The 21,345-nt window shown below is 44.8% G+C and overlaps 2 protein-coding genes across 3 annotated transcripts in view; one reads left to right on the forward strand and one right to left on the reverse strand.

Annotated features, from left to right (window-relative positions):
- The first annotated feature begins 1,184 nt into the window (after positions 1 to 1,184).
- g3bp1 (GTPase activating protein (SH3 domain) binding protein 1) lies at positions 1,185 to 11,175 on the forward strand. The gene is made up of 12 exons (XM_052068646.1): positions 1,185 to 1,349; positions 2,227 to 2,341; positions 2,416 to 2,497; positions 4,272 to 4,445; positions 7,923 to 8,013; positions 8,107 to 8,203; positions 8,698 to 8,941; positions 9,014 to 9,118; positions 9,667 to 9,787; positions 9,860 to 9,985; positions 10,345 to 10,454; positions 10,608 to 11,175. The coding sequence occupies exons 2-12, from the start codon at positions 2,247 to 2,249 to the stop codon at positions 10,857 to 10,859; spliced, it is 1,497 nt and encodes a 498-aa protein (XP_051924606.1). The 5' UTR covers positions 1,185 to 1,349; positions 2,227 to 2,246; the 3' UTR covers positions 10,860 to 11,175.
- Positions 11,176 to 13,202: 2,027 nt separating this feature from the next.
- Positions 13,203 to 21,345, reverse strand: part of glra1 (glycine receptor, alpha 1) — a 48,332-nt gene continuing 40,189 nt past the window's right edge. For both annotated transcript variants that reach the window (XM_052068765.1, XM_052068839.1), the window contains 2 exons: positions 19,255 to 19,401; positions 13,203 to 16,960 (listed from right to left, as the gene is read on the reverse strand). In XM_052068765.1, coding sequence (XP_051924725.1) covers positions 16,646 to 16,960; positions 19,255 to 19,401 — 462 coding nt within the window. In that variant the 3' untranslated portion in view covers positions 13,203 to 16,645. The remainder of the gene's footprint in view (positions 16,961 to 19,254; positions 19,402 to 21,345) is intronic.

The following is a 21,345-nucleotide window of genomic DNA, read 5'->3' on the forward strand; positions in this document are numbered from 1 at the left end:
TATTCCACATAAAAGTGAACTAGATGTTTGCACTTAAAATATTCCAACGTGAGGCGTGTCTCAACCCATCACCTGCCGTCGGAATGCTAACGTTAGCATAGCGGCAAAGAGCTTCCTACAGGCTGAGCCCAGTCCCCATGCACACCCGCTCATCCCGACTCGACTGAAGAGGGGAAACACAGACAAGAGAGTTCAGCTCCTTAAAAGGAAAAGAAATCACTGAGTGACTCTTAAATCCACAAACCTTAACTGCTCAACAAAATGTCCAAACAATCCATTCTCATTATCGTTCGGTAATCCTCACAGAACATACAGTATACACCACCAGAAGTGACTTTCATACAGATTTGAGCTTATATACAGTATATTTAATTTGAATGTGTCATAATCACTAGTATGAAGACTGCTATTACAGGTTACCTATGATTACTTGCATACTTTAATCAACGCTACATGCATTTGAAAGACTTTTTGTGTATTTCAATTGTTTTGTCTTCATGGATATACATTTACATCGACTATAAAAATCAGCTAAGGAGCCTGGTTGACTTGACCTGTATACCGGTTAGCCTGTATTACCTACTTTAAATACATCTAGCTTGTTTAAAATCCCTTTCATCTTTTCCTTTTGAACTATTTTATTTCCTCATATTTCGTGTGCCAAACACATACCCTCCCCACCTCCCCAAAGCTGGTCTCTACCTGTGACATTAATAAACAGCCAGACGGTCGAAAGTACTTCATTTACAATTCGTTGTGTAACTTTGATGGAGAAGTTGAGCCAGAATGTTTGCATTTTGTATGACTGAGGTTGGAAACATTTCCTCAAAGAACCGCCGAAGCGCATAATGAATGCGGGAAAACGTCACCAAGGGAAAACAAGAAGGCCCGAGTTTCAGAAACCTAAGAAATTCTTGCCATGTACAGTATTGTGTACAGTGTACACTGTACAGTAAGTACATGGATAAAATTCTTCAAACCTCTCGAAGTATACTTAAAGCTCGCCCCGAAGCGGCCAACCAGCAGCAGCGCAGCCCCGACGTACTCACCCGCGAAACATTTTACGATTGGCTATGCTGTCGGCTTTCGGCGAAGACAGATTCTGTCGCGATTGGTGTACAGCTGGGGGGACGGTGAGACCCGCGTGTGATTGGTCGAAATCAACCAAACGCAGGATGTGATTGGCTAAAAGTGCGGCGAGGTGTGAGGGGTGGGGGGCATGTGAGTTAGCGCTGCGCGGCTGAAACCCGGCGAGCGAGCGAGCACGTTGTCAAAGTGCTTCTCTTTCACTCATCTAAAAGAATACTTTTTGTACAAAAGCACCTAAAGCCTGAGACAATCGACCTCTGGTGAGTCACAACTTGGATTGAGGCGCGGATAAATGCTTAAAGTTGCCATATTGAGGATTCCTCCGCATCGGTTTAGTTAATTGGGTCGTTGAGGAGGGCGCCGTCTATGTCCTGGAAAGCGAAAGCTATACGTTAGCAACGGATAGCTTAAAAGCGTCGTTTTCAACAAATGGCGGCATTTCCAATAGCGACGAGACACTTCCCACAATAAGTGCGTTTACGATCTATTAGCATGCTTTTTGTAGATGTTTTTTGTCGGAGAATTAGCCAGCATCCTTGTGCTTGTTCCCCGCCATGCTGCGCGCTTTCGTTTTCGCTCCAGGCCGCTGCCTGTATTTCTCGTGGTTTTGATTAACTTGACTTATTTTGGAATAAACACCCCCTGATGTTCCTCCTACCTCCTCGAATAGTTCTCCTGCTCTCGACTCTTGTCGTTGACCAGTTCCTCAAATTGCAAGTGTGACTCGAAACTACTTGGCACGTGCTAGCCGGCGTCGCCGAGCCTCGAGGCCCCACGGAAAAGTTCGACAATCTTCACATAAGTCGGTTTCGCAAAGCCCTCCCTCGCCAGTATAACCAGTGAGTTGGCCAAGTCGTAGTGCGGTTTAAGTGAAATGTGCAAGGAGTGTTAACAATCCTTTACGAAGTGCTCTCGATTAACGTTGGTCGACGCTTACATTTCACTTGATAACGGTGATTGATCTTAAGCGCGATGGTCACTGGATAAAAGTAGTGAACGTGGAGTCAGGAATGAGGACTGCGTTCATAGTCATTCATTCATTGTTTATACCGTAATCATTACACAGGGACCTACCAAGGTCCTAAATTCAAAATTATTAATTACATCTCTTTAACAATCTGATTTTGTGTCGTTCAGCAAGTACCGAAGAAGAAGAAATGGTGATGGAGAAGCCAAGTGCCCAGCTGGTCGGGCGAGAGTTTGTCCGACAGTACTACACACTCCTCAACCAGGCGCCCGACTACCTGCACAGGTACGCCCACCTCAGATGTGCAAGTGCGTCCACCCGCCAGCATTCTCACATCTTTTGTGTGTGTGTGGGCATAGGTTCTATGGCAAAAACTCTTCGTACGTCCACGGCGGGCTGGACACGAGTGGAAAGCCTCTGGAGGCCGTCTACGGGCAGTCGGTGGGTCGCGCGTCTGCTGCACGACATTTGCTACGCAGCCATTTCAACACTATTCCTATGCAGCACTTTTCCGCTATAATTGCTGCATAATATTTCATATGCGACAACCCCTATGCAATATATCCACTCCAAGAAAAGCTACATCATCTTCCTAGCCAATAATGTTACACAAAACTTCCCACATAATTGCTATGCAACATGTCCCACACAACGAACGAATCATAGACTTGTTGTTACACGTCCTTGCACAACCTTCGCTGCACAACAATTTTTACATAACACTTCCTTCACCAAACTTGTTACACATTTGCTCCACAACACAGCGAGGCAACAGACAGCACTTTCTACAAACAGGTTGTTACACAAAGCTTGCACGTCAATTGCTCTGTATCACTTCCTCCACAATGCCTCTGAAACAATATCTGCGCAACAGTCGTCACGCGATCCCAATGCTCGTTACACAGCAAACTCTACAGGATGCTTGCCATGCAACGATCCCGACAATTGTCACACAAAGCTCACCACGCAACAATTGCTACATAACACCATCGCAAACAATTGTTACAACACCTGCGACGTAGCATTGCCACGTAACACTTACGACACAACAGCCACTACGTAACACCACACATGCTACACGACTATCGTGACACAATTGTCACACACGTATGCCTTGTTTGTATAAACGTGCCATATGGGGGGCAATATGGGCTCTAAAAATATCCCCCCCCCCTCCAAAAAAAACCGTTCACGATAATTTCACGATATTGTACGAAACACTGCTTGCTTTCCAGCACAATTATGGATTGACAACATTTGTGAGTGACATCTCTTGTTTTTATTTTAAATGGTGTCACACAAAACATTGCAAAACTTTGTGCGGCGACATTCTTGCAATGTATGTCAGTGAAGAACCTGAAATTATGTGCAGGCCATATAAGGTGTTCTCATTTTACTGATTTTTGCAAATATTTGTCACTTAAATGTCTGTATTACCCCATAATAACAGATCTACCACTGCCAACTATGACAGCACTATGAATCAGAAAAGGCACATTAATAGATTTCGGGTGAACATTTCCGACCGTTTATTTCATCCAGTTTTTAATGAGCGACATCAGCAAAAGTTTGATGTGTGGTACGCAGCCACTGCAGCAGCCAGATTGGGGGAAAAAAAACATTGATTTGTGCCACTTATTTCACGTTGGAATATGTCATTTGTGGACTTCTTGAATCGGAGGGGAAGAGAACTTCAGCTGTTCGCGCCATCATTGTATCTGTTATTTCAAGTGACACCAAATGCAGCCGTGATCTTCTGATCGTTTCTGTTCACGTCAACTATTTTCTTCTGCCATTCATTTACCTTGCGTGTAATTCCACTTGATTGCAACACATTTATTTAGTTGGACACCTAATTTAAAAGAAAGGTGGAAATAGGAAGTAACTGCATTTTATTATGAGCGTCTTGGGGCGTGATGTTCATTGTCAGATTATAAATTTGATAGTTTGAAAAAAAAGGTGCTATAAAAATGTATCGAGGGAGTATTTCTAGAAGGCGTTCCGATATTGTGTATTTCACTTTTTTGTGGGCGTTATCTGGTATGTAACCGCCGCATGACAGGAGATCACCGTCCGAGTAAACTGCATTGCAAGCTTGGTCCCAAAACAAATTAAACCCGGAAATCAAGCTATAGCTCGTCTTCCCCCGCAGCAGTTGATGTGCCACAGATAAGCTTGTCAACACCCGGGGGGGCGTGTATTTGTGTGTTTGTAGGACATCCACAAGCGCGTGATGGCGCTGAGCTTCCGCGACTGCCACACCAAGATCCGTCACGTGGACGCGCACGCCACCCTGAATGAGGGAGTCGTGGTCCAGGTCATGGGGGAGCTCTCCAACAACATGCAGCCCATGAGGAAGTTCATGCAGACCTTCGTGCTCGCTCCGGAGGTAACTCCGCCCGACACTGCCGAAAGGCTCCCCCTTTTTTTCCTCCTCTCTTTGCGTTAAATGTTGTGGAAAGCGCTTTGTTGCGGCTGCTGCGAAAGCGCTACGTCAATAAAGATGGATTATGCTCATCAGCAGGAAAAGACTGATACATTTGAAGAAAACATTTGGCCAAAATTCAGAAAAAATAGCTTGTTGTGGGAACAAAAACACCAAGCCAAACGGTGACTTCATTCTTATCCATTTTTTTCTTCCATAACACTTCTAACTTCTGAACAGTGGTTTCATTCGCTAAAATTGGTGAACTCATTTTTAGTTTTTTTTTTTTTAGCTAAACTAATTTAGTGACATACAAGCTCTGGGGGGAGGGAGGTGCCAACTCAACCGGACGGCTCTGTGAGGCGTTGGTGGCTGCTCGCGTGACCACCTCGTCAGATTTCCAAGATCATTGTTGTACTTTTTCCATTTTGTGACACGCGCATACTCCCAACTAACTACCGCGACACATACTCTGCGATACAGATACATATGTTCCCTGCTCAAAAGATGTGTGTGACACTAAAAGTCTTGACTCCCTCGCATCTCCCAAAGGCAACCGGATGCCCATTTTCAATCTAAAATGGGGCACTGCTCCCCTCTGCCGGCAGTTTGGCTCATTGTACTCGGCAAAGAACGCCATCAAATCCTCTCATTGAGGAAACAAAAACATATCAAGCGACATAACATGACCGTGGCAATGAATGTTTGGATTCTAATGGACTTCAAAAGTTGTTCTTGGCATTGAATGAGTTGACTTGCTTCCAAAAAGTCAGTGAATCATCAACAATTTTTGTTTGTGCGTTTTCTGCTCTGTCAATTTGAAATATTTTATTAGTAACGGGCCGGCAATCTTTAAAAAAAAAAAACATTATATATAATTTTATATATATATATATAAAAAAAATAAAAATCCTCATCTCACCCCTCGGGTGGTGTCCGTCCCTCATTCAGCTCGGGTCCTCTACCAGAGGCCAAGAAGCTTGAGGGTTCTGCGCAGTATCCTTGCTGTTCCCAGCACTGCACATTTCTGGACTGAGATGTCCGATGTTGTTCCCGGGATCTGTTGCAACCACTCATCTAGTTTGGGGGTCACTGCCCCGAGTGCTCCGACCACCACAGGCACGACTGTCACCGTTACCTTCCAGGCTCTCTCCAGTTCCTCTCTGAGCCCTTGGTATTTCTCAAGTTTCTCATGTTCCTTCTTCCTGATGTTTCCATCACTTGGGACCGCTACATCCACTACAACGGCTTTCCTCTGCCCTTTATCTATGATCACGATATCTGGTTGGTTCGCCATTACCATTTTGTCTATCTAGATCTGGAAGTCCCACAGGATCTTCGCTCTGTCATTCTCCACCACCTTCGGAGGTGTTTCCCATTTTGACCTTGGGGTTTCCAATCCATACTCCGCACAGATGTTTCGGTAGACTATGCCAGCCACCTGGTTATGGCGTTCCATGTAGGCTTTTCCTGCCAGCACCTTACACCCTGCAGTTATGTGTTGGATCGTCTCAGGTGCCTCTTTGCACAACCTACACCTTGGGTCTTGTCTGGTGTGGTATATCTGGGCCTCGATGGCTCTGGTTCTCAAGGCCTGCTCCTGAGCAGCCAGGATGAGTGCCTCTGTGCTGTCCTTCAGGCCAGCCCTCTCTAGCCACTGATAGGACTTCTTGAGATCAGCCACTTCAGTTATGGTCCGGTGGTACATCCCGTGTAGGGGCTTGTCCTCCCATGATGGTCCCTCTTCCAGCGCCTCATCTTCTGTTCCCCATTGTCTGAGACATTCTCTGAGTACGTCATCCGTTTGAGCCTTCTCCTTGATGTATTCATGGAGCTTGGATGTTTCATCCTGGACAGTGGCTCTCACACTCACTAGTCCCCGGCCTCCTTCCTTTCGGCTTGCGTACAGTCTCAGGGTGTTGGATTTGGGATGGAACCCTCCATGCATGGTTAGGAGCTTTCGGGTCTTAACGTCCGTGGTCTGAATCTCTTCCTTTGGCCACCTTATTATTCCTGCAGGGTATCTGATCACTGGCAGGGCATAGCTGTTTATTGCCCGGGTCTTATTCTTGCCATTGAGCTGGCTTCTTAGGACTTGCCTCACTCGCTGGAGGTATTTGGCCGTAGCCGCTTTCCTTGTTGCCAGTTCGAGGTTGCCATTGGCTTGTGGTATACCAAGGTACTTGTAGCTGTCCTCAATGTCTGCTATTGTTCCTTCAGGGAGTGAGACCCCTTCAGTGCGGACTAACCTTCCTCTCTTAGTCACCATCCGACTACATTTCTCAAGCCCGAATGACATCCCGATGTCGCTGCTGTAGATCCTGGTTGTGTGGATCAGGGAATCTATGTCCCTTTCGCTCTTAGCATACAGCTTTATGTCATCCATGTAGAGGAGGTGACTGATTGTAGCTCCATTTCTGAGGCGGTATCCATAGCCTGTCTTGGTGATTACTTGGCTTAGGGGGTTCAGTCCTATGCAGAACAGCAGTGGGGAGAGTGCATCACCTTGGTATATGCCACATTTGATGGACACTTGGGTAAGTGGCTTGCCATTGGCTTCAAGTGTGGTTTTCCACATCCTCATCGAGTTCGCAACGAAGGCTCTTAGGGTCCTGTTCACCTTATACAACTCCAAGCATTCAGTGATCCATGTATGTGGCATCGAGTCATAGGCTTTCTTGTAATCAATCCAAGCTGTGCACAGGTTGGTACGTCGGGACCTGCAGTCTTGTGCGACTGTTCTGTCAACCAGGAGCTGATGTTTGGCTCCTCTGGTATCCCTACCAATGCCCTTCTGCGCTTCGTTCATGTATTGATCCATATATATATATCCATGGATATATATATATATATATATATATATATATATATAATTTCTTCCGAGCCGCTTGATCCTCACTAGGGTCGCGGGGGGTGCTGGAGCCTATCCCAGCTGTCTTCGGGCAGTAGGCGGGGGACACCCTGAACCGGTTGCCAGCCAATCGCAGGGCACACAGAGACGAACAACCAACCACGCTCACACTCACACCTCGGGACAATTTAGAGTGTTCAATCAGCCTGCCACACATGTTTTTGGAATGTGGGAGGAAACTGGAGCACCCGGAGAAAACCCACGCAGCCCGGGGAGAAAATGCAAACTCCACACAGGGAGGCCGGAGCTGGAATCGAACCCGGTACCCCTGCACTGTGAAGCCGACGCGCTAACCACTGGACTACCGGGCCGCCGCGTGTGTGTGTGTGTGTGTGTGTATATATATATATACAGTATGTATATATATATATATATAATTAATCTGGGAAAAAATGTACATATTAAAAGGATGCTTACATCAATCGTTAGTTGCAGGCTTGTACATCTTCAGCACCAGCGCTCTGACTTGTTCATTTGATGGCTTGTGTGGCCCAGAATAAGATGCTAACGTTGTCGCGTTCCTCCCAAAGGGTACAGTGGCCAACAAGTTTTACGTGCACAACGACGTCTTTCGCTACCAGGATGAAGTCTTTGCGGATTCGGACTCGGAACCACCTGAAGGTTAGGAAGGCGTTATTCTGATAATAGCAAATTTGAAAACAAAAAAGGCGCTGAAGTGTGTGTGTGTGTGTGTGTGTCTGTCTGCACATCTAGAGTCCGAGGACGAGGTGGAGGAGCTCGAGGAGCGCGTTCCCTCTCCGGACGCCCTGGCCGAAGAGTCCGTCCCTGCTTTCTACCAACCTGCGTCCATGTAAGCATACACGAAAAAACACAACACGACACACTGGCTGTGTTGAGAATCCTAAAATATCCGCTGAACGTCTTTTTGAAGCAAATTGATTCCAATCGCGACCTTATATTTTAACTCATTCACTCCTAAAGATGTTTTTAAACGTCTTTTCAGACTTGGACCAGAATTGGCTGGTACTGAATGAGTTAGTCGTTGCATCCTTTATTTTCATGAATGGGCAATCTTAATTACCACAAGAAATTGCCCACAAGCTCCACAAAACGGTTTGCTTTCATGGAGGATGACAGAAATCAGAGAATCATTTCTGCTGAGAGGCTCAAGTCAGGATTTGAGCAATTTGACATAATGGCTTCATTAAAATTTGTCGGAATGAGTCACGACACATTTCAACAGCATCAAAAAAAAAAAAAAAAAGCCCAACTCGCAAAATAGCAAGGAACTCCCTACGCAGCCTCCGGTACGCAACACATCGTGACACTTTGGTTTTTGTTTAGTGCGGAAGCATCACACCCCGCCGATGAGGAGGAAGCGGCGGCAGCGGTGAGCCCAGAGCCGGAACCCCAAGCGGAGAAGGAAACCGAGGTCGTTGACACGGCGGAGCTGAAGGACGTCGCGGGCGCCGCCCCCGAGACGCAAAATGAAGCACGCGCGCACTCGGGCAACGAGCAGGCAGACAAGAGCGCCGATGCCACGGCGGAACCCGCCGAAACGGCGCCCGCCGCGCCGGAGGAGAACCGGGTCCGTGGTTGCTTTCTCCACACTCGCTCAATGCTAACAAGATGCTAACGTGACACCTGTTTTTGCTTGCAGCCCTTCTCGTGGGCGTCGGTGACCAGTAAGAACCTGCCGCCCAGCGGGGCCGTCCCCGTGTCGGGCATCCCGCCACATGTCGTCAAAGTCGCCCCCACCGCCCCAGTAAGTCACGCCTGAGACCGCTGCTGCCCAAACTATTTGATGCCCTGCATCCCCGTATTTAGATTTAGCGGCTCACCACAAATGCTAAAAATTAGCAAGTGACATTCAGTCATGCGTTTTTGCATTCAATTGATGAGAACAAAATTATTTTTTTGCTATTACTGGTCATTATCTGTTGTTTATTTGGAAGCTTTAAGCAAAACCATCCATCCATCCATATTTCTGATTGGCTCATCCTCACATGGGTCGGGCGGCGTCCTGGCCGTCTTTGGGCAGCAGGTGGGGGACACCCTGAACCGGTTGCCAGCCAATCGCAGGGCACACACCCTCACACTCGCACCATTAACCTGCCACATGTTTTCAGAATGTGGGAGGAAGCCGGAATACCCGGGGAAAACCCACACAGGCACGGGGGAGGGAACATGCAAACACAACAGACCGAATCATGTTCTAATTGATTTTTGACTCGTCAATTAATTCGGACATTTAATAAGATTGTTGGTGCCAACATCATGATCAGGAAGAATCTACTCTCTTCTTGGCCGCAGGTGCGCGCCGACGTCAAGTCAGAGACTCAATCAGCGTCACAGAGACCTCCACAGCGGGACCCCCGACCGCGAGAGCAACGACCGGGTGCCCCTCCCCCCGCGCACAGAGGACCACGCCCGAGTATGCCCCAAACCGGAATTGATATTGTCAACAGCAGACCGCACTGTGCCAACTAGTTTTTTTTGCTTTCAGTTCGGGAGGGCGAGCAAGGTGAGGTGGAAGTCCGGCGGATGGTGCGTTACCCCGACGCCCATCAGCTGTTTGTGGGGAACGTACCGCACGCCGTAGACAAGAGCGAACTCAAGGAGTTCTTTGAACGTAAGTCATGCGACCACGTCACGGTCCGTAGCGAGTCATCGTCGCGTCTGCGTTGGCGCACATCGTGCACGACTTTCAAAAGGTTGCGGATAGAAAATGCATTTTAATTTAGACTGATCCACTTTAAAATTTGACCTTGCGTGGACTTTTGAATACACGACTTAGAAAAATACAACAGCCCACAGTCTGCGATTTTGGGGAGTGGCAACAGTGCACCATTGTTGGGGGTGGGGGTTCAAAAGAATGTTTAAATGCACCTGAATATGGATCCAATTATGGTGAGACCTGTGAGACACTGTGTAAGTAATGACATCACATGAGACTAATGATGTCTTGGTGCGTGTGTTGGCGGCCTGCAGAGTACGGCACGGTTCTGGAATTGCGGATCAACAGCGGAGGCAAACTTCCCAACTTCGGCTTTGTGGTGTTTGACGACTCTGATCCGGTTCAGAAGATCCTGAGCAGTCGGGTGAGTTAGTCCTGCCCGCCCCCCGTCCCCTCACAACGACCCACTTCATCCACTTTTGTGGTTTTGGCGTTAATATGTTGACGTTAAAATGTTAAACATTTGAAATGTTCTATTGAAATCTCTTCATGTTGATGTCGCTCGTCTCGTCTTCAGCCCATCAAGCTTCGCGGCGAAGTGCGTCTCAACGTGGAGGAGAAGAAGACTCGTTCGGCCCGGGAAGGCGAGCGGCGGGACGTGCGGCCTCGGGGGCCTGGAGGACTCGGAGGTCCACGTGAGCGCATCGGCGGTGGCCCTCCCAGGGGCCCGCCCGGCATGGCCCGCGGGGGAGCCGCCCAGAAGCCCAGCTTCGGTTCCGGCCGCGGCGCTCCCCCCAGTGAGGGGCGCTACTCAGCGCAGCGCCCATGAGGCGAGAGGCTGCGACGTCTTGACGATTGGACTTGACCAAATTGACAGTGAAGCGTCCTTCATGTCTTTGGATTTCAGTTTAGTTTGCAGATTTTGGTCGCGTCACTGTCCCGCCCTCCCGGATGTGTCCTGTCTTGTGTGTGTATTTGTTTATTCCTCCCCCTTTTCCCCTCCAAAGCGGACTGGAAGTGGGAAGTGGACTTGAATCTCCCGCCTGTTCTGTTCCTTAAAGGAACGCTCATTTTAGCGAGCTTGGCGCATCCAGCTAAGCCCGCCCACCACGCAACTAAATTAAAGTCAGTTTCTCTTTTAAAAACCTGCATGTCTGTGCTCTCTTCTTTTCTCCATATCATCATCACCACTCCCTCACCTCACTCAGGCTAATTCACTTACATGAAGTCCCAAATTTGTGTTTAATGGACCTAGATGCTTCTATGACCACTATCTAAAAGTCTATTACTGGTGATTACTGAAGAACAGAAAAGGGAAAGCAATTTTTTTTTGCTCTTGTTAAAAGAAGTCATAGCTTTCCTCAGAAGATAAGATATCCTTTATTCGTCCCACACTGGGGAAATTTACAGCCTCCAGCAGCAAGAATATGTAGAAAGAAGAAAGAAGGCCATCATGACTGTGATATCAAATCGATGTTACATGACCTCAATATTTACAATAATAAATACTGTTGACTATTAACGAAATAAGTCAAGGACATTTGAGATTCCGCCAGCGACATGGTGAATGAATCCCAACACTGACCAAGATTTGCTCCTTTCCAACAAAAGCAGCGCAGCAACTCGCCACCAGGGGGCGATGAGGCATCGCAAATAAAAAGACCGCTTTAGTTGCGACGTCATAAACGCGGACGTCGGACGGAACGGCGTCTTAAAACACGTCGCTCGACTTTTACGTGACTGACAGGCACACGACTGCTATTTGAAGCTTTTCACCTGCGTCACTGCTACACTTGAAAGAAGGTAAACAACACCGAAAGTGAAATCGGCGATGAGGTGTGACGTCATCGCGGAGGGCAAACTACAACGTCGCATCACTGCATTTTATCACATATGATCACACAGCACCACCTCATATCAATGTAAAATTAGGTATTTGTCACCATTAAGCATCACTAAGGATAATCCCAAAACTTTTGTTTTTTCTTCCCAATGAAGACACCCAATGAACATCAGCTCTATCTTTTTGCCGATTTTCATGACTTGTTACAGACCAAACCACTAACTGAATCATAAACTTTGTGCATTTTCTGCAGTTAATTTGAAATTATGTCCTGTTTTGTAATAAATAGATGAAAATCGAAAGCAATGTTTTCACCAATTAATGATCATTTAACATTAATTAAAATAGTCAGGTGCAGCCCTAATAATGAATCATACTTAACTATTAAGTACGCACAAAGTTTCAATAGTAGTACCTAAATACGCGAGCGTTTTGCTGCCGCACCAGAACAAGCGACAGCTTTTAACCACGTGATGCATTTTGCATTCAAATGTCAGAGCCACTGGCAGAGCCCATTGTAGGGATGTGCGTTTGTGCGTCTTTTGAAATCTTTATTCTTTTGGGTAACACTTTTATTTTTCAACAATATTACAGAGAAGCAGTATAGTTGAGTTTGATTCATAACGCGCACGCGGGTACACACAGGTGCCAGTCATCCACACAAGTGCCAGTCATCGTAACTGTTTCCTCGTTTTGCAGAATGCCGTCATATTGATATCCTGAAACTTATTACATTACAGTGTGAAATTAATCACATTAAAGTTCAATATTTCACGAGATAACATGATTTTTAACTTTACCCCCATGTTGTTTCCAGACACCGATTTCAATCAGTACAACCAAATAATCCAACTTGATTTGCATTTATATTTCCAAAAGCTATCATCCACATTCACAGTTGTTGTTGTTTTCTTACCAGTTGCATCTTGCGATTCGTCCGTTGTTCAGCGTTGCAGTCCAGACTTTTTGTTGTTGTTTATTTGTTTCCAGCAGCTCCATCCAAACATTTCAACATTTGTGCCATACTTCTTCAGGGGGCGCGCCCCTCTGCCAACACTTTTGTATGTGATCGCCCCCAACCGGTGTGGGGTACATCTTGTCAATGATTTGCGGGAGACAACGCAACTTGCTCCTGGTCGCGTGGTGCATTATGGTTAAGGGACTCTCGTTGGCTACCAACTTTTCCTTTAGAACTATTGGACCATTTCAACTGCTGAAAAGTTCTTTTTGTTGTTGTTTTGTTTTTGTACATCACCATGGAGAATGCATATCATCGCCACATCTTATCAAATAGCACCAGGAGATAAATGTCAATCAAGAAATCATACATCACAGCATAAATTTTTATTTGCAGTTTTTAATTTGTTTGTTTGTTTGTTTGTTTTTAACATGACACATATTTTCTCGCGACCGGTCGCCGACATTGTTCAAAATTATGTTGATAAAAGGTCATTAATAGAATAATTAGTAGGACATATTTCAATAAATAGAATATATATGTATATATATACAGATACAGCAGAAATGCTACATTCTTTTTTTTCCTTCAAATTGCTTCACAGTTTTTTGTTGTTGTTGTGTGCAAGCAAAAAATAAATACAAATCTGCCAATCTCATTGTCTTCATATTCATGCAAAATATTCTTAGATCTTGGAAAATTATAGTGATTTGCACCACTTTTTTTTTCAAACTTTTTTTCCCCCGTTCTGCTCGGACAAAGCACGCCAGCGCTGGCTGGCGAAAGCAAAAGGGCTGCACAAAAAAAAAAAGTGCCACCGCAGAAGCAGGAAAAGCCAAAGAAAGTAAAAGAGAAGAGTAAGGCCATTCCGACGTGTGCAAAAAGAATCAACAAGAATCCAGAATCATTTGTCGCAGCCCTCCATCAAATGCAACAAATCAAACATGCTACTTGAAAAGACCCAAGCTCCCCTCCCCCAAATATAATACCTCAGAACTCCTCCTAACTGTGACCTCACGCCAATACGGCTTTGAAGCAGCGCTCCTTTGGAAGCACAAAAATGTTTAGTGGTTTGAGGTTGATATTATTGGGAAATTATCCCCCCCCTCACAAAAAAAATGGCTGGATTAAAATGAGTGATTTTATTAATTCACTCATCTAATTAAATAGTTTGACTTATTATAAACAAATCAAAATCCATCCAATTAAATAGTTGAATTCATATTTTATAAATAATAATAATAAAAAAATAAAAATAAATCATTTTACATAAAAAGAAAAAAATGCATATTTTACTAGATTGGTTAATTCTTTTTATTGTATATAGTATTTCTAACAAAATATAAATGATCATGATGAAGAAACACGATAAAATTTAGAAATACAAAAATAATGAAATAAATATAAAAAACTAACATTTGAATAAATTATTCAAATAAATGTTTGAGTCATCTCGGTAAATAATTTGTCAATGGATTTGTTATAAGTTAAAATTTGAAAAACTGTACAAAATAAATCGTTTTACATAAATACAAAAAAGTAAATGTGTATTTTATTAAAGAACTGGTTCATACTTTATATGATGCGATATTTTGAACATAAAAATGGAAATTGTCCACACACACACACACACACACGCGCGCGCGCACACTAAAGATGGACCAAATGTTTGCCCCCCCAATTCACAGGTCCTAGTTTGTTTTCCTGCCTGCTAACTAGATAGCAGCAGCAGCAGCTATGGCACAAACTGTCATAATTAACACATTATTTCAACAGCATCAAAAATGACAACCACGTGGCACTGATGTGCTGTTTGTATGGACACAAGCAGCAGGAATTGTGATGCTGACAAGAACGAAAACAACAACAAAAAAACATTTTCAGCATTATTGTCATGTAAACACAAACAAAAGTTTGTTTTGGAGGAAAATGTTGAGTAGTACTACATTGCGCTGTTGTGCATCATAAACAAAACAACAAAACATTTGTTAACACCCCGCGTGACATTTGCCACAAAGTGAACCTAACTTGCTCACGAGTCAACAATGATGTTAGGATGGAGAAAATAAAAAGCTAAACAGCTCAACCTTGTTTTTTAAAATCGTGTTTATGGAATGACTTCAATATGTGTAAAAATCAGGGAATGATTTGTACATGATAAATAGCAGCTGCTGATGAAGCTAAGCTAGCTGTTAGCCAATTAGCAAAGACATCGATCCCAGATTTATTTTCATTGTTTTACCACCAAATCGTGTGCAAATAAGCAATTTGCTACTGACACACAATTGTCAATAGCAGGTTAACAAAGAAAAGTTTGAATGGAAGCTAAAAGAAAAGATGCTCGTAGCTACCTAGCATAATTCAACATAACCACCTATACCAACTTGTGAACAACACATAAAACGCATAGAATGACTTGAATGTTAAAAACAGCAGCTGCCGATGAGGCTAGCACACAAGCTTTTTTGAAACGCTAGCTGTTTGTTGGACGATTAGCGTTAGTCTTGCCACTTTCAAAAGTTTGATTCTTTTTATTCCTTCCAGTAACGCGAGCACAACTATCGTAAATATTCAAGATGACATTTTGCAAGTTGCTGCTGCCCCCATGCTGGTCTGGAGTTTCATAAAAGGAGAAAAAAAGCAAATCATGTGACAATTTCTCCATTTTGTCACCAAGTTTGGTTCGTTTGCCCAAATGAAATGATTAGCGTTCTCGGTTGGCGTCACACGATGGATAAGCAGTGTATGATTGGCGGGTGATGGCGATATCATTTGCATACAGAGCGCTTTGCATAGAGAAGCCAAGTAAGGATCAAGTTCAGGAAGCACGAATCACACCAGTCGGTTTGGCACATCCCCTCCCCTGCACCCTCCAAAAACAAGCCTTATATTAGAAAAATAAAAATATGAATAAAATAATTTTATACATACACAAATAAATAAAAATAATCAATCTCTTTCAATGTATATATTAAAGGGGAGAAAAAAATCTGTATAAAAACAAAGAAATAAAAAAAATAAAATTACAAGAGAATGTTAATCATTATAAATCATGATAAAAACTAAAATAAACAAAAAGTAAAGAAAAAATATACAATAGAAAGAATCAACCATTAGAAACACAAAAACAAGAAAGAAAAAAAATTGGAATAATCAATCATAAATCATAAGAATAACATTGAGGGAAAAAAAAATCTTATTTGTTCAGTGATGACTTCTCACCACAGCACGTAAGTGTATGCGCTTTTTGTGAGTCATAGCTGCTGGGGTGGGGTGGGGGGAAAGGGGTGGGGGGCGGGGGCTTTGTGAAGGTGTTAGCGTGCTAGCATATTCGCAACAAAACAAAAAGTTCATAAATATACTGGTCGTGTCCCATTCCCATCAGGGGGAGGAGCTTGAGTTTGTGATGCTTGAACGATAGCCCCACCCCCTCTACACATGTAACTCCACCTACAAGACTCAGTAGGCGTGGCCTCTTCTGCTCAATAGATTTTTTTTTCGAGTGTTTTTGTCATGCAGCCGTTCACTTCCTGTCTGGAGGAAGAGAAGGAGAAAAGGGAGGACGAAGAGGAGGAGTTGACTCGATGTCTGTTGTGCATCTTGAAGAGGAGATATTGAAGGAGGGAGAAATGAAGAGGGAGGCGGAGAAGATGACAAGGATGTGTCGAAGGAAGAGGCGGATGAAGAGGTGGGAAAAAGGAAGAGCAACTGCTGAAGAAGAGGAGGGAGGAGGAAAAAAAGGATGAGAGGACAAAGAAGGTGGAGAAGAACGATAACGATGAAGAGGAGCAAGAGAAGAAGGTCGCGGTTGCGTTTATTGTTTGTGTATGTCTTCGCTCCGAATGATCTTGTAGGTGATCCAGTAGAAGATGTTGAAGATGAGGAAGACGAGGGGAAAGGCCACGCGCGACACCGTGTCGATGCGTTTGGCACGGCTGATGAAAAGTTTCTTCATTTCCTCGATGCTCTTCTCGGGCACCGCCCCCACCGCGTGCCCCGCCCCTCCTCCCGGCGCATTGTTGTTGTTGCCCTTGATGGCTGCCATGCCGTCCTTCTGCAGGCACGCTGGGCCCACGCCGTAACCCGAACCTGGGAAGCTGAAGCGGCCGTCGCCGCCGCTCTCATCCTCCTGCAACCACATTACACACACACACACACACACACACACACACACGCACACACACACACACACACACACACACATACACACGCATGTTAGCCATCCACGCATACGTCCCAATGATCCTCGGAGCTGAGTTGTCTGGGACTTGATGCCCATTGGAAGAGTCACCCATGGCAAACAGGTCCTCAGTGAAGGACAGCTCAAAAGACTTCCCGTGGTGATTAAAAACCAATTTTTTTTGGCTCAGTGGCCAGTCAACTTCGGATGGGTTCACCACTCTTCCACTCTGGAGTTAGTTACCCACCATCAGAGGTACCAGCTCAGCAGCTGTACATTAGGAGGGTGGGGAGGGGGCATTGAGTCAGAGTGGACTACGTTGCCTGCATCCATTGTTGAGGCGGACGCCTGGAGCTGTGGCCGTAAAAGTGGGCGGTGCCTGTTGTGGCGGGCCATCCCCCACTGAGGGAGCATGTAGCCTCTCCGACAGTATCCCTTACGACTAAGGTCACCAAGGTGGTGAAAATGCTCCTCGGTGGCAGAGCCCTGGGGGCGAGAGAGATGCGCCAGGAAATCCTAAAAGCTCTGGATGTCACGGTGCTGAAACACTGCTGAAACATCACATGGACAGTGAGGACAGTCCTCTTTTTAACCCTTTTAGGGACAGCGGTTAGTCCAGTGGGCAGCCTACCATGCAATTACAAGCTTGAACTTTTCAGTCCACCAATAAAAGCACCTCATGAATGAGCCACCTCACCTTTCTTGCCCCCCCCCATCACTCATATTTAAACCACAACAAATAACATGGAGATGCACACCCTGTGTGTGTTTTTGTGCGTGCGCGCGCATCAGGTAACATGCTCCATTTTTAGTCTTCGTGTCCCAATTCTGTCCTTGACTTCAGGCAACACGATGTATTACACTATTGTTGTATCTCTCACACACTCACACACACACACACACACACACACACACACACACACACACACACACACACGCACACACACGGACCTCCGTGCGCCCTTGAGCTAAACTATGACAGATGTTGGCCGTTCCTCCTTGCCAGGATCAATGGGAGACAAAAGACTGGAGGAAAGGGGAGGTAGAGAAAGAAAAGGAGGAGGAAAAGGAAGGTCCAAAAGAGGATGGGGAGGAAGAAAGGGAGTCGGAGAAGCCTTGATGGCATCCAAAGTAACTTCCTGGGAACATGAACAGGTAATGGAATCAACAAAGAGAACAGAACAGGAAGTGGAAGGAAAATATGAAGAGAGCAACAGCGAGTGGATGGAAAGCAAGAGTGAATGACAGACAGCAAGTGGAATAAAGAGCAAGAATAAGAGAAAACGGAAAATGGGAAGTTGAATTAAAAAACAAGCAAATGTGGAATAAAAGGAGTGAAGCAAAAAGAGGAGGAATGAAAAGATACGAGAGAGCACAGGAAGTTGATAAACAGGAAATGGAAGTATGACTTTTAGCTCTGGCTTGCCCTCTTTTTTTTTCTTTCTTTCCGGGAAGTTAAGCGTGATCCTCAACGACCAATCAGAGAGCTGCCCTGTATTCCGGCATGCTCATCAATCAAATGTCCCGTGGAGCCGCGCGTTGCTGAGCGGCGTCCCGCAGGGCGTCGCGCTCGCCGCCGCCGAGCTTCTCCACCGCCAGCGGGTGGATCGATGGTGGCTAATAAGCCGCCTCCACTGCCACGCTAATGGCTCCGCCTCCTAATTGAAACTGACACGGTCGCGTCATCTCTTTATCGATCGGCGCCTAATCGTCTTCGCTTGAAATGCTAATCAACTCAGACCATTAAGAGCGGTCACATTTGAGGTCTTTCAGTTGGACAAAAACATACCTAGTGGTAAATTTTGTCCCGTTTGAAGAACCCTGAATATTTTGTTTGGTTTCACATGACCACCTTACAAAACATTTGTCAAATTATAAACATATCAGGCAGCCAAAACCAAATGTTTTTCTCATGAGATTTCAATTCCGGGCATTTGTGTGAAATTCTTTTTAGTGGTTTCCTGTTAAAATAGTATCTTTGGTCAGATTTCAGGAGATTTGGGTGAACAAAAATAGACTTTTTGTGTACGTCTTCTGAAGCATGATCAAAAGTGTTTGTATGGACAAACCAGACATTTTTTTGTTGGTTTCCTCTGTATGACATCACAGCAAGAGCTCTTCGCGTTTGACACATTTCTCCACATTTACGGACTTTCAGACAGACAAAAACGTCTTTTTGAAACCCAATTGAGACTGTTTGTTGGAACAAAGTAGACATTTGCAGCGAAAATGAAAGAAATGACCTTCATGTGCCGTCGCCGCCGGCGGAAGCGAAGGAGTTCTTTGTGTTGCCGAGCGATGAAGTTGACGGCGGCGTACTCCAGCAGCGCCGAGAAGACGAAGAGCAGACACACAGCCATCCAGATGTCGATGGCCTTCACATATGACACCTGCCAACGACGGCCCAGAAATGCATTAAAAAAACTTTCTGGGACACAGGTGTAAAAGTCAAGGCCCGGGGGGCATATCTGGCCCCACCACATCATTTTATGTAGCCCACGGGAGCAAATTATGAATGTCAACTTTCATGAGTCTTGCAGAAATCTGTACCGAAATGTCAAATTATGATGGGTAATAAATAACGTTGAGATTTTGCACCGGCCCTCCGAGGGAAGCCATAACTCCGAAATGGCCCACGACAAAAAATGAGTTTGACACCCCTGCTCTAGGAGTCATTTGTTTCTCCTGGAAAAGGCCAAAATGACCATAAAATATCTGGTTCACATAAAAATAATCGACTTCCCGTTTCTTCTCAGGCACGTCTTTTTGAGACTTTTTTTTGTGGGGTCAGCTCATGATCGACATGTCTCACTAAATTTCATGGTTCTGACATGGACCTTAAACTCAGGGGCCGAATTTTCAAAGAATCTAGATGAGTACTCCTTTGAAGGACCCCCCATGAAAATGGCTAAAATGTCTCCTTCAAAGGAAAATGGCAGACTGACTGTTTATTTTTGTGCGCCTACTTATGATGGAAATGTCCACCCAATTTAGCTTCAGTGGCTAAATTGACAATATCTCAAGACCTGGAAATTACAACTGAAAGATTATTTTCACAATAAACGTGGGAACCAAATTTTATGTTGTTATGTAAAGTTGACTTTGTGGGTTGAATTTCCATGAAAAAATGCCACGGAAAAGATGTTTGGAAATGACCCCTTAATGGGACCCCTCAAATTAAAATGGCAGACTTACTGCGTCTTTCAGGGTATGGCTTCTTCAGACTTTTTTTGAGGGTCTACACATGAAAGTCATGTTGACCAAATTTCATGTGGAGAAGTCAAGATGGCCGCTGGGGCTAAATTTTCAAAACATTAGACAAAATCTGAATGGGGAGGTCATCTTTCATAGGGCCTCAATGCCCGCTTCATAGAATATGGGCAGACTTCCATGAATTCTTTAGACTTTTTTGTGGGTCCAACCACGACAGATTATGATGACCAAATTTCATGTAACTAGGTGAAATGAGCTTTTGGGGGTGGAGGTTGATTTATTCAAATTTGCAGAAATGGCCACAAATGAGCATAAAATGGCTGCTTCAGAACAAAATACCAGCCTTTTTGCATCTTGTGGTTAATTAATTTTTTTATGGGCCATACATGATAGAGATGCCTACAAAAGTCGATGTTGCTACGGAAAACTGGCTTTGGGGGCAGAATGTTAAAAAGAAATTCCAGGGGCAAAATGCAACCTCGAAAATGGTTGCTTCAAATCGAAATGTAAGTCTTGTTTTCTTATGGCGTGGCCTTTTGGGACTCTCGTTTTGTGAACCCTCTCATAAGAGACATTTCTACCAAATTTCACACTCTTATGTGAAACTGTGAAATTTAAGGGGCAAAAATGAGCCCTCAAATGATTGTTTCTAACCAAAATGGCTGACTTTGTGTATCTTTTGGGGGCTTGGCTTCTTGAGTCCTTTTTGTGGGTCTACTCATGTCTGCCAATTTTCACTGGGGGCTGAATTTTCAAAGCACTTTGACACCTGCTACTGAGCCCATTAAGGAGTTCCTGAGTTTCAAAAAAAGTCCTTAAAATGTTGATTCATTAGGTTGACGAATTACAACAACAACAAAAAAACTCTGAAGTATTTACACAAATGCTGAGTAGTACAAGAAAACGTCATGTTCGTGTACACAGGAAGCTAACTGTGCTACTTGTGCTAACGGCATTCTGCTCATTGCCTGTGCACTTCCTTCCTTTGCTAATCTCACCTTCATCATGACGTGCAGCGACTGGATGTGCAGCAGTGTGTGTCTGCGCGTGTGTGTTTGTGCGTGTGTGTGAGTGAGTGAGCTACACTCAGGTGTGTGTGTGTGTCCGCGCGCGTGCATAAG

Source organism: Hippocampus zosterae, chromosome 1 (genome assembly GCF_025434085.1).
Source record: "Hippocampus zosterae strain Florida chromosome 1, ASM2543408v3, whole genome shotgun sequence".
Taxonomy (NCBI): domain Eukaryota; kingdom Metazoa; phylum Chordata; class Actinopteri; order Syngnathiformes; family Syngnathidae; genus Hippocampus; species Hippocampus zosterae.

Bases quoted from the DNA above. Each gene is read 5' to 3' on its own strand.
- g3bp1 (XM_052068646.1), top strand. From the start codon at position 2,247: ATGGTGATGGAGAAGCCAAGTGCCCAGCTGGTCGGGCGAGAGTTTGTC. The intron at 2,342-2,415 runs GTACGCCCACCT...GTGTGGGCATAG, and splicing joins GCGCCCGACTACCTGCACAG to GTTCTATGGCAAAAACTCTT. The intron at 2,498-4,271 runs GTGGGTCGCGCG...GTGTGTTTGTAG, and splicing joins AGGCCGTCTACGGGCAGTCG to GACATCCACAAGCGCGTGAT.